The sequence below is a fragment of the Salmo salar genome, chromosome ssa04 (assembly GCF_905237065.1).
Source record: "Salmo salar chromosome ssa04, Ssal_v3.1, whole genome shotgun sequence".
Classification (NCBI taxonomy): domain Eukaryota; kingdom Metazoa; phylum Chordata; class Actinopteri; order Salmoniformes; family Salmonidae; genus Salmo; species Salmo salar.
In genome coordinates, this window is record NC_059445.1 from 50,763,863 (window position 1) to 50,777,779 (window position 13,917).

The 13,917-nt window shown below is 41.1% G+C and overlaps 1 protein-coding gene across 3 annotated transcripts in view; it reads left to right on the forward strand.

The window, feature by feature from the left end:
• Positions 1–5,712: 5,712 nt before the first annotated feature.
• Positions 5,713–13,917, forward strand: part of LOC106603370 (unconventional myosin-Ic) — a 28,909-nt gene continuing 20,704 nt past the window's right edge. The window contains exons 1-2 of one of the 3 annotated variants that reach the window (XM_045717054.1): positions 5,713–5,902; positions 10,346–10,386. In XM_045717054.1, the coding sequence (XP_045573010.1) occupies positions 10,363–10,386 (24 nt within the window). In that variant the 5' untranslated portion in view covers positions 5,713–5,902; positions 10,346–10,362. Of the gene's footprint in view, positions 5,903–10,258; positions 10,387–13,917 lie in introns of all 3 variants that reach the window. The other 2 variants (XM_045717055.1, XM_045717057.1) reach the window with 2 other exon arrangements.

The following is a 13,917-nucleotide window of genomic DNA, read 5'->3' on the forward strand; positions in this document are numbered from 1 at the left end:
GGGTTACCTACTTTGTCCATGTCTCAAGACTCCCCATGTCTATTGTTATACATTGATTGGTTGGGGTGTATTTGTGGCCCTGATAAGCACCTCATTTTCTTAATTTCTTACATAGGCAATGGACAATATCATTGAGGACTACTTCCGACGTGGATTCACACAACATAACAATACGTTTTCAGATCATAGAGAGAGTTCTAAGCAGGAATCAGCTCTTGCGGGTTAAAAACAAAACCAAAGGAGCAGAGGTGCTCTCTTTCATACAGCAGCAGCTTCAAACATTAGGTCGACAGCATGGCTACTGGTGAATGCACCAGAAATGTTGGATGGCCTGAATAGTTACAGACAGGGAAACTGTCAGTCAACTTCTGTGCCTCCTGGATGGTGAGGGTGCCAACCTGGGAGCAAGGAACCACCTGAGAAGTTGAGAATATAATGGTTGTGGCCCATTTTACTGGTTTTCACGCAAAATGATATGGCTAGAAGGCTACAAGACAAACAATGACCCTAGGATCATCGCTGGGTATTTCATGGATGCTGTGAGTGACAGTAACGGATGCCCCCATAGATTGAGGCTTGATCATGGAACTGAAAATACCCATATTGCAGAGATGCAAAAATGTCTGCGTCACTCTGTGGATGACGCTGGAACAGACTGTGTCACTTTGGGCCCAGCTCTGGAAATCAAAGAACTGAGCGTTTATGGCTCACTCTGAGAAGCAAATGTTGATCGTTTTGGATGGACCATTTTGACCAGTTTAGAGGAGATGGGCACTTTGCACACACTTTCCTAGACACATTTCTGATCCAGTTTTGTTTCCAAAACACAATACAGGTAATACCATCTCTCATATAGTTAGTTGAGTAGTCTGATTTAGTAAGCATGTCATTGTACCGTGTGTATTCCTGTACATGTGCAAATAAACTTAATTTGAGTATCCTTTTAAACCCTATGAATGTCCAACTTTATGTACAGTATCAATAACACCGGGTAAGCAACTTTTTAAGCCTCTCTTCAGCTATGTGTCAAATCAGTGTCAACTAATGCGCAAGCTCAGGGGAATCCCACATTATTTCCTCTGTCTAGGAGGAGCTGGATCAAGTGGTTTATGCATGGAGCAACCACTGAATAAGGCCATCCCACAACGCTCTGACTCCCAATGGTCAGCCAATAATGATGTATGTGTTCCCCAACCTGTACGGAGCCCAGAACTACTTACAACCTGTGGACAGTAGGGAAGCTGATACTTGTCGGGAGGACTGTGCTTTTAAAGACTACACTTGTAATGAGTTTTACCTTTGTTTTGAACTCATGGCAGAACACATCCTTATAATGTCTGATGATCTGTATGTATGAAATTATGGACTTATGATCCTTGATGGACTGGCTGTTGAGGATTATAGCTTCTTCTCTCACTTAAAGGGCCAATCTGCAGTTGCTAATTACATTTTTTTACTTATAAATTAATGATAGGAATGGGGGGATACCTAGTCAGTTGTACAACTGAAATGTGTCTTCCGCATTTACTCCAACCCCTTATAATCAAAACCCATGTCTTCAGCGTCCAGAACAGTGGGTTAATGCCTTGCTCAGGGGCAGAACGACAACTTTCTATCTTGTCAGCTCAGGGATTTGATCCAGCAACCTTTCGCATACTGGGCAAACACTCTAACCACTAGGCTACCTGCCAATACTGTGTGTACCTATTGAATCTTTAAGAATAGGCTATAATATATCTAAATCTGACCAGGAAACATACAACTACCTCTGTACTAACAGAGGTATTATCCAAATTGGTTCAAACATTGAATACCAAACATTGAACACGGGTGAACACATTATGTATCCAAAGGCAAGAACTAGGTGTGACACTCTCTCCCTACTACTCAATGTCCATGACCCACTATTTGCTCTCTAGAATCTTGTTCAACTCACATCAAATGTCTGGGTAGTTGTCATAGTATATTAAGACCCAAGGGGGTGTGGTATATGGCCAATATAGCACGACTAAGGGCTGTTAGGCATGACGCAACGCCATATACCACAAACCCCCGAGCTGCCTAATTGCTATTATAAACTGGTTACCAACGTAATTAGAGTAAAAATAATTTGTTGTCATACCCGTCGTATACAGTCTGATATACCACGGCTGTCAGCCAATCAACATTCAGGGCTCAAACCACCCAGTTTATAATGACAACTTTGGAACAGAACTGCAGATATGCACTAGTGGTCTTTGCTGGAGGCCTTGGATCTCTGTAAAGCTGACTGCGATTCTCTTCCCCAACAACAGATCAGATCCTGTGCAGAACTGGAGGAACAGACACAGCCGGTGTGAATCTGCTTCTCTTAGATATGTCATCATACAGTGCATTCGGAATGTATTCAGACCCCTTGACTTTTTTCCCAAAACATTATGTTACAGCGTTATTGTAAAATTGATTAAATTGTTTTTTCCCCTCATCAATCTACACACAATACACCATAATGACAGAGCAAAAACAGATTTTTTGATGTTTTTGTAAATGTATAAAAAATAAAAAACTGAAATATCACATTTACATAGGTATTCTGACCCTTTGCTCAGTACTTTGTTGAAGCACCTTTGGCAGTGATTACAGCCTCAACTCCTCTTGGGTATGACGCTACAAGCTTGGCACACCTGTACTTCGGGAGTTTCTCACATTCTTCTCTGCAGATCCTCTCAAGCTCTGTCAGGTTGGATGGGGAGCGTTGCTGCACAGCTATTTTCAGGTCTCTCTAGACATGTTCGATCGGGTTCAAGACTTGTCCCGAAGCCACTCCTACGTTGTCTTGGCTGTGTGCTTAGGGTCGTTGTCCAGTTGGAAGGTGAACTTTCGCCTCAGTCTGAAGTGATGAGCGCTCTGGAGCAGGTTTTCATCAAGGATCTCTCTGTACTTTGCTCTGTTCATCTTTCCCTCGATCCTGACTAGTCTCCCAGTCCCTTCCGCTGAAAAACATGCCCACAGTATGATGCTGTCACCACCATGCTTCACCGTAGGGATGTTGCCAGGTTTCCTCCAGACGTGACACTTGGGATACAGGCCAAAGAGTTCAGTCTTGGTTTCATCAGACCAGAGAATCATGTTTCTCATGATCTGAGAGTCTTTTATGTGCCCTTTGGCAAACTGGAGCTCTGTCAGAGTGACCATCAGGTTCTTGGTCACCTACCTGACCAGGGCCCTTCTCCCCTGATTGCTCAGTTTGGCCAAGCGAACAGCTCTAGGAAGGATCTTGATGGTTCCAAACTTCTTCCATTTAAAAAATTTTTTTGGTACCCTTCCCCAGATCTGTGCCTCGACATAATCATGTCTCTGAGCTCTACGGACAATTCCTTCAACCTACTTTCTTTGTTTTTGCTCTGACATGCACTGTCAACTGTGGTACCTTATATAGACAGGTCTATGACTTTCCAAATCATGTCCAATCAATTGAATTTACCAGAAACATCTCAAGGATGATCAACGGAAACAGGATGCACCTGAGCTCAATTTTGAGTCTCATAGCAAAGGGCCTGAATACCAATGTAAAAAAGGTATTTATGTTTTTTAATTTTAATAAATTCACAAACATTTCAAAAATTGTTTCCGCTTTGTCATTATGGGGTATTGGGTGTACATTGAGGAAAATGTTTTATTTAATCCATAATCTGAATGAACTGTATATCGTTGGATGCCCTTTCCTGTGTGTCATGGTAGTTGGGAAAACCATGGAATTCTGCACTTATCTTCCCGTTGGCTGTAGGTCTTCCTAAGCACCAAAGATCCCTGTCATCTCCTGTTTCAGTGGATAGAGTGTAGTAGCCAACTGCTGTATGATGTATGCTGGCTCTTGAATCAGAGTTTTGTGCAACAACTCCTCTTCCAGGTTGTCTGCTTTTGCCTTCTTTTGACAGCTGTGAATATCCAGGATTTCTGTCAACGCCTCTGGATCTACACTGCTGAAATCCGACCGACAGGCCTCTAAGGTCAAGTGCTCCTTTTCGGTTATGTACTTCAAGAAGTTATCCAAAAGCTGTTTGTTCCAATATTGCTGGAGCCATTTTCAAAAGTAGGTGTTGCTCCTTTTTCCATCCTACTGCAATAATGCGGCCTACACTTTGCCACTCCTTTTCCCCAAAGTCGTATCGATGAAATGGCACCTTGAATGTACTACCCATGGTACACTGGTTGTAAAACTCCCAGAACTCAGATAAACAGTCCCTCAGAACTCCGCCCTCATCAGTGGCCTGTTCGTACTTTCCATCAGGAAGACTGAGTTTGATCTGAACATCAGCTTCAAGTGGTGTCATCACAGAAATGGTGGATCAGTTCCTTAAGTACTTTGTTCTCAATGGACAACTAGGTTTCTACTCTTTGCTGCATTGGTGGTAGGGTGTTTCATTGTCATCAGCAGCAACATTTGCTTCTTCTCTTTCATTAGTTTAATTTGGCACTTCACATACTTTTGTTGTCAGGTAGAACCTCATTATATTACCCTTTGTGATTTGATATTTTTTGTACATTTGAATGCTCTTTGTATCAGTCAGATCCACATCGAAGTCTTACATTTTTCCGTGATAATGTTCTCCATTTGGAAAATATAAATTCTCTGCCATTTCTTTTAGTTATTTTTTTCTACAGTCCTTGGGGACATCACATTTGCGGGTCCCCCCACCTCACCTGGCAATGACTTGCACAAAAGTTTTCTTCTTCCTCTGATACATAATCCACCCCACTTACATTTTTCTGTTGTTCTGCAGAGCATTTCTTGATTTTGTCTCCCCACATGAGCCCTCTTCCTGTGGCGATTGATCTGTTGATTGATCTGTTGACTGATCTGTTGATTGATAGCTCTGTTTGACTGATGGCTCTGTCAAACAGTTTTGCTTTTCATTTCAAAGGGCATTTTGTCTTCTGCCTGCAGTATGTGAGAATGGCAAGGCCATCCTCATAGGATGGTAGGTAGGTGCGCAGCTGCTCATCCCTCATGTGTGGAAGCACACTATCATCAATCTAATGCAGGAAAGAAAATAACTCTTCCTGAACTCTTCATGTGATAAGGATCAGCACTGCTGCTCACAATAGCTTGATTACAGGTAAACGACACTATCTTGATTTAACCTACACTTTTGCACCTTCTCCATCTTTCTTAGAGTCCCCCGGAACTTTCATGCCTCATAGGAAACTATAAAAGTCACCCATCCTGCACACACACACATTTGACATGAATACTTCAACTGATGATTTCGTCAAAATGATACAATTACCTTAACAACCTTTCTCTATAGTCCAATACATTGAATCCAACACACAGCAAACCACTCATACCAGAGTTATATCTGAAAGTGAAACAATAGGCCTACATTTTAACATTGCCTAAAAATAATATTTCCTATCCAAATAAAAATGCTTTGTCATTAAGTTATTATTTTCTGCAATGTAAGCCTATCTCTCTCTACAATGTACGCATCTTGGGGTTTTCTCTTATTGTGATTATATTATATAGGCTATTGCTGCCCCCTGGTGTAGCCTACTGTTGTGTACTTGTAGGCCTATTTGTAAATAAGTTTTTACAAGTCTATATGCATGGGGCCAGTGCTACTACAATGGAAGTAACAATTTAGTTTGAAGACAGGTCGAATATATGCAATATATAGATTTTAAATTCCTTCAGTGCTGCACACACCACACCAAAATTATATATTTGATAATTGATGACGTACTTCCAAAACTATTTGCGCACGGGGAGGCAATAGAAGCATTGGAACGAGAGGACAGGACACCATGGTTACAGTTCGTCTGCCACTTTTCTAATGCGGTAGCTAGTTTGAGAGGATTACGGAGCTCGTGAATGCTTTTCATAAATAACGGGAACATTAACTAAAGATACAACTTCAAGGTAAGATTTAATTCCAGCATTTCTTCAATTAGATGAAATATTACATTTATAGTGAAGGCAACAGGCTACTCCAAGGAGGACCTCGTCATAATCCAGCGGATAAAAACCCGATAGATACCGATAAATTCCACTTTATGATACAAGTATCAAACTTGGTACAATAATACTAGCCTGGGTACAAGTCTCTTTAGTTAGTCCACTCCCTGTACTCCATGTGCCAAAGGGATGGGCCTTTCTGTCATCTTCAAATATGAACATTCTATCATTAATAAGCTCTAGAAGAACAGAAGATTTGATCCTGATTTGATCACCTTCACAGATATCCTCCAATCACAACGATTATGCAAATATTTGAACTATCAATTTTTTTCTCCTCAGAACATGGCCCAGATAGAACAATGAGACAGATATTCCACCGGATGTATAAATGTGAAGCATCCGGTTGACATTTCCACTCACTACCAAATATGGTAGTGAGAGGACGCCCAGTGGCCGGCAGTGGGAGACGATGGAACAAAATGGATTTTGGTCCACATGCTGCGAATTTACTCATCGATTAAACATTTGATCTTAATTCAGTTTTCTGTTCCCAAAACTATAATCTGTTATGAACAGAGTGGACTAAGTTTTTTTGTATACTTTTTTGTAAACTACCATTTGCCAAAGTAAAAAAAAAAAGTGTTGTTTAGAAGGCGTACAAAGGCGAATTGAGCTATTGCACACCGCACTTTACAGAGTAGGCGTTCCCTAACAGAAATATGCAAATGAATGCTAGAATGCGCCAATAGGATCTCGCTAGCTTGTGCTTGGCTCTTCCCACCTCCTTGCTTGTTCTGCCCACTATGGCTCATTTGTTCCCATTTGAAATGGCAGGTTGTGGTCTATCTTGGTTTAGTTATAAAAATCTTTGATGATGGTATCCGGTTGCTAAGCAACTGTTTTTTGTTTGACGACATGCTTTAGTCTGGACAACATTTTTACTGATGAGGTTACCTGTTTAATAATGGGTTACCTGTTTACCTGTTACCTGCTACCTCCTGGTATTGTATTTCACCTAAAGTGACATGTACAGGGCAGGTTTCCTGTCACGTTTCTAAACATTGACAATAAACAGTAAATTGGCACATATTTTCACCACTTTTCTACAAAAAATGTGAAGGGTATGGCATCTTTAGGCAATTTTCCAGACCCCCTCAAACATTTTAAGCTATCATTGGGCTGTAGAGTGGAGCCCTCAAGAGTGGAGCAGCATACTACTGATATGAACTTTATCAACCAAGTTAATTTCACCTGTTGACTCTCTCAATGCCACACATTTGTTACTAATTATCAAGACTGCTCTGATAACCTTTAGTTTGTATTTAAATCTTGCCAAGCCATTCCTCAGTTTATATCCAGTTGTGTGCATCACAGTTAAGAGTACATTTATTTCCTATTTTCCATTTATAGTTTAGTTGTCATAACATTAAGATGTCATGTAATTTCCTTATTTTCATTACTTGAGATGTATCATCCTTATCACCTTTACCATTTCCGTTATGCAACCTGATTATAATGTATCTTCTTTGTTGCAGAACCACACACAAATCCAACTTTACCATGTCCAACCACAAGTCCTTAGTAAATATGTGAACTTTGGCACCGTGTCTGTTCTCTGATTGCTCTCTGACCGGAGCCCCTAGTGACATCTATCCAACCAATTATCTATCTTGGGTCTCTTAGCCTATTTTCCAATGGCCATATTGGAAATCACTGCCAGGAGGGTAATGGACAAAATCTGCAATCGCACTATAGCCAAAAATACTTATTTAGACATGCCATTGCTGTGTGAATTGGATGGCTCTATCACAAATTCCAAAACATTTTCACGTAGCTGTGATGACCTCTGAATTATTGTCCATATTATCTGTGGGGTTTATTTAGTGGGTAGATAACTAACAGGAAATTTGAATGGCAGCCATTTTATAAAAATGGCCACCCTGATTAACTGACAGTCTTCCCAGGCTGCCTCCAATCTTTAAAATGTTCCTTAAGGTATTTAGTATTAGTGTACCAGGTTTGATACTTGTATCATAAAATGGAACAATTATTTCACCTGCCCTCTGGACTATCAGGTCTAGCTGGCTATGGTGTTTTATAGCTAGCTGAGTGCAACGTTTGATAGCTTTATAATAATGGTCAACACAATTACCCTTTATCGGTCCAAGCTTGTATTGCATAGGCTTCAGAATTGTTACATTGTGGAACATTTACAGTGTCTTCAGAAAGTATTCATATCCCTTATTGTACGTTTTGTGTTACAGCCTGAATTCAAAAAGGAATAAATATAATTTTCTCACCCATCAACACACAATACCCCATAATCACAAAGTAAAAACATGTTTTCAGAAATGTTTGCAAATTTATTGAAAAATACATTTACACCTGTGTCAATAATTTCTAGAAAAACATTTGGCAGAGATAACAGCTGTGAGTCTTTCTGAGTAAGTCTCTTTCCACCTGGATTGTGCAACATTTCAAAATTATTCAAACTCTGTCAAATAGTTTTTTGGTCATTTCAGGTCTTGCCATAGATTTTCAAGTAGATTTAAGTCCGGAACATTCACTATCTTCTTGGTAAGCAACTCCAGTGTAGATTCTGCCTTGTGTTTTAGGTTACTGTCCTGCTGAAATGGGAATTCATCTTCCAGTGTCTGGTGGAAAGCAGACTGAACCAGGTTTTCCTCTAGGATTTTGCCTGTGCTTAGCTCCATTCCGTTAATTTTTTATCCTGAAAAACTCCCCAGTCCTTAACAATTACAAGCATACCTATAACATGATGCAGCCACGACTATGCTTGAAAATATGGAGAGTGGTACTCAGTAATGTGTTGTATTGGATTTGCCCCAGACATTTTATAAAGGAAAAAAAGTGTATTGCTTTGCCACATGTTTTACATGAATACTTTAGTGCCTTGTTGCAAACAGGATGCATGTTTTGGAATATTTTTATTCTGTACAGGCTTCCTTCTTTTCATTCAGTCAATTAGGTTAATGTTGTGGAGTAACTCCAATGTTGTTGATCCATTGTCAGTTTTCTCCTATCACAGCCATTAAACTCTGTAACTGTTTTAAAGTCACCATTGGTCTCATGGTGAAATCCCTGAGCAGTTTCCTTCCTCTCCGACAACTGAATAAGGAAGGACGCCTGTATCTTTGTAGTGACTGGGTGTATTGTTACACCATCCAAAGTGTAATTAATAACTTTACCATGCTAAAAGGGATTATTTTTAACCATCTACCAATCGGTTTCCTTCTTTGCAAGGCATTGGAAAACCTTCCAGGTCTTTGTGGTTGAATCTGTGTTTGAAATTCAATGCTCGACTGAGGGACCTTACAGATAATTGTCTGTGTGGGGTACAGAGATGAGGTAGTCATTCAAAAATCATGCTACACACTATTACTGGACACAGTGAGACCATGCAACTTATTATGTGACTTAAGAACACAATTACTCCTGAACTTATTTAGGCTTGCCATAACAAAGGGGTTGAATACTTATTGACTCAAGACATTACAGCTTTTCACGTTTTATACATTTCTATAAAATGTGAAAAACATAGTTAAACTTTGACATTATGGGGTATTGTGTGTAGACCAGTGACCAAAAATCTACATTTTATTTTCAGGCTGCAACGCAACAAAATGTGGAAAATGTCCAGGGGTGTGAATATTTTCTGAAGGCACTGTATTATTAATTATTTGTAGGCAAAATTCTTATCATTAAAATCACACTCAAAATGTATTGAAACAACCTACTAATTAAACATTGTAAAACTAACACACTTTCGCTCTTGTTTTTACTTTGCAACTTGTATAATTTAGCCAATAGGTTAAGCACTTTTGTCTTATGTATTGAATACAACATTGTATTTATTTGCAAGAATAAAAATGTATCTAACCAAACTGCTATATTCTCCTGCTGGCCCAAAAATGTTGGGTTATTTCAAGCAAATATTGAATTTATAGACAATTTCACAGTGTGTTACGTTTTGTAATCATGCCTAGGTTATAGTTTTGACAGGTGAGGAACAAGAGTTATGCAATGGAGCAGAATATTGCTACCATCATTGTTAGATAGCCTTATGTAGACTTGATTCTAAACTGTTGTCTCTGCTGTAAACTTTAGTTCTGTCCTCTGTCTTCAGCAGATGGTCAATTGTTTACACACAACATTGAAAGTATGTGATGACTTTGTAACTCTCCCCACCCCTTCCTATTAACTACTTATAACTTGCCGTAACCCCTTTCTCCTATTAACCACTTATAACTTGTTATGAGCTAACATTTAAACATTTCATTCCAATGTCCCTTCAAGCCTTAACGACATGGAGGAGGTATGTGGTGGTCTGTGATCTCTGTGTGTAACCAGCTGGGTGTGGACTGTGTTTGCCTCCTCTGTTAGACCAGCTTGACCTCGGAATGAGCCTCCCTCCTCACTGGAAGGTGATATGATGTTTTTTCTTTGTGTGGTGCATGAGGGAACATTATCTGACGTATTTCTGTCAGCTGCGGAATGTCCAAACATGCAACTGTATTGCCAAGATCAAGCTCCCTGCAGAATGATCCAGTTTCTTAATAGCTTATTAAATTTGACCATGCACTTTGTTGCTTAAACTAAAGTTATTAAACTGCCGTTCAAATATACACATGTGCATAGAGTCACTCAGTTGCTTGTTTACTGTAGGCCTACAGTGCATCTGTTGTTGTTGTTTTGCTTGTTGCTTGTGTTTGCATGAGCCATGTCCTATTTTTAGACATACCGCACAGTGTCTTTTTTATTTATTTAACCTTTATTTAACTAGGCAAGTCAGTTAAGACGGCATACCCCAGCCAAACCCTCCCCTAACCCGGACGATGCTGGGCCAATTGTGCCCCACCCTATGGGGCACAACCGATCACAGACGGTTGTGATACAGCCCGGGATCGAATCAGGGTCTGTAGTGACGCCTCTAGCACTGAGATGCAGTGCCTTAGACCGCTGCGCCACTCGGGAGTTTCTATCTATGCACCGGTGCCGGATCTGAGCTCACTTCCTCCTCTCCTCTCTGCCACTTCCTATTTTAAGGCAAACCATGGTAGTTTCCTGAAACCTCAACCTGACAATGCCTGTAGTCACTCACCTCCATATGAGTTTGTGTGGTTTAAGCTAAATCTCTACATAAGTCAGATGGAAGCACACATAGCAAGTGTTGCACTGAGTGTCTCTGGAGGACAATCCCACGGACAGGGGGAGTGAATGACACTCCAGGAAATAGGCTTTTGTAGGGAGTGGGTGGGGCTTCAGAGGAACAGCTCTATTGTTTTGTCAGGGAGATGGTGCCTTAGGCTGAGTGGAGGTAAGGAGTGGGATTAAAGGGAGAGGGAGCAGATGGGGGCTGTGGGAATCCAACACAGATGGACAGCGAGCAGTAGAAGGTGTGTGATACTGTAGACTCATAGACTAGACAGAGCCACAGACATAGTAGCAAAATTATCATTTTTGCTGTTTACACAACCTCACAATGACCTCCTTTCTAATGCACCTATAACCTTTTTTCTGGACAAACCACTTCTCTCACAGAACACTGTTTAAGCGTCAGTGCTGTATAATACATTAACAAACTGGGTGAAGGCGAGTAGGAGTGGCAGAATAAAGGCTGAGAGAAAGGGAAAGATGTCTAGTAAGAGTTGGCATGTAGAGATAAAGATGAGCTTACTGCTCTGTGCCAGGGATTATACCTGATACTCATTAGTCTACCTCTTTTACGCTCTCACCACACATCCATTGTGTGTGTGTACTTGTGTTTGTGTAACTGATGTAGCACTGATGTCCGTCTGGTCTTCCTATTAATATTTTATGTATAAAATGTGTGCATGTGTGTGAGTGAATACCTGCGTATGTACGTACATAGTAATGTGTGTGTGTGTGTGTGTGTGTGTGTGTGTGTGTGTGTGTGTGTGTGTGTGTGTGTGTGTGTGAGAGAGAGAGAGAGAATGACATCCAGTGGGATAATCCCCTCTGGTCTTGCTCAGTCTTCCCCGCCCCAAATGATCATTATCATTCCTCCATGGTTCAGCATGCCAGTGATGGAAAACGGCAATAAAAACACAATGAGGGGAAAGAGCATGTCCTGCTGTTGTAGTGTAACAGACTATAGGCCTAAAGCCTATCAATGCTGTTTCATGTAGCTTTTATCAACATGTGTATTTGTTGGATATAGAGCTACAGTATCATGCACAATGTTGCTGTTTTTGAGTTGGTCATGTAATTATCTGTCATTTCACAAGTTACAGTCAGGCGGTTGGCGGACTATGCTACTAGGAGAAGGACTGAACATAAAGATCATAAAGTTATTTAGGCACTATTCTGTTATTTTAAAAAGTGTTTAAAAGCATCGTTCTTGATTGTTATTGGGTGAAAAAGGGGTGGAGAGATATCATGCACTGTGGGTCCCTTAGGATGGGGTGGAGAGATATCTCTCACAGTTCTGCACACCACCCTTAAGTGACCCTGTTCAGAGGGGAACAGAGAGAGAGAGAGAGAGAGGCTCCATCTGGAATACATTATTCAAATTCCACAAGGCTGGATATCTGATGATGTTGGCAAGAGAGAGAGGGAGGTTGAGGGGTGTTGGGTAGGGAGAGAGGGAAGTTGGGGGGTGTTGGGTAGAGAGAGAGGGAGAATGGGGGGTGTTGGGTAGAGAGAGAGGGAGGTTGGGGGGTGTTGGGTAGAGAGAGAGGGCAGTTGGGGGGTGTTGGGTAGAGAGAGAGGGCAGTTGGGGGGTGTTGGGTAGAGAGAGAGGGAAGTTGGGGGGTGTTGGGTAGAGAGAGAGGGAGGTTGGGGGTGTTGGGTAGAGAGAGAGGGCAGTTGGGGGGTGTTGGGTAGAGAGAGAGGGAAGTTGGGGGGTGTTGGGTAGAGAGAGAGGGCAGTTGAGGGGTGTTGGGTAGAGAGAGGGCAGTTGGGGGGTGTTGGGTAGAGAGAGAGGGAAGTTGGGGGGTGTTGGGTAGAGAGAGAGGGAAGTTGGGGGTGTTGGGTAGAGAGAGAGGGCAGTTGGGGTGTGTTGGGTAGAGAGAGAGGGAAGATGGGGGGTGTTGGGTAGAGAGAGAGGGAGGTTGGGGGTGTTGGGTACAGAGAGAGGGAGGTTGGGGGGTGTTGGGTAGAGAGAGAGGGAGGTTGGGGGGTGTTGGGTAGAGAGAGAGGGAGGTTGGGGGGTGTTGGGTAGAGCCCGACCGATTAGCCTATATCCGTTCACTGCTGATATAGGTCTTTTACCGATATATCGTATCGGACAATAATTCCACCGATAACCAATATTCAATAAATAGGATGAAAAAGGTAATCACATGCTTATCCAAACACTTTTCTAATGATGTCATTATCACAATGTAAGGAATCATCATTTGAAGCATATTTCTTGGACAATAGCTCTTTTGGATGGCAATTTATTAGGGCTGGGAATTGCCAGGGACCTCACGATACGATATTATTGTGATACTTAGGTGCCGAAGCGGTATGTATTGCGATTCTCATGATTCTACAGTATATGTATTGTGATGGGGGAAAAATCGATACAGTTACATATCGGGATATTATGTTTGACGATGTATCATATTGTATCATATCGTTTTGAAAATATCGCAATATTATTTTGGTGCTAGTTTGCTGCCCCAAAACACCAGTATTTCTCCTTCATAGCTTGTTCTCCATCTTCTTTTTAAACAGGGAGCCAATTTATTTTCAGCAGTTATATTCCCATGATTAATCGAAACTAGTTTTCTCATGGCTATCTCTTGTCCATTTGCAGCATCAATAGAAATAAAGCCTTTTGTAGATTAACACTCACACTTGATTATTTTCCCTCTTACTAGCTAGCTCTGATAGCTACTTTATTGAGGAAAAATGTACTTACTATGACTGTGATCTTAAAATTAATGCACTAACTGTAAGTCGCTCTGGATAAGAGTTTCTGCTTAATGACTAATGACTAAAATATA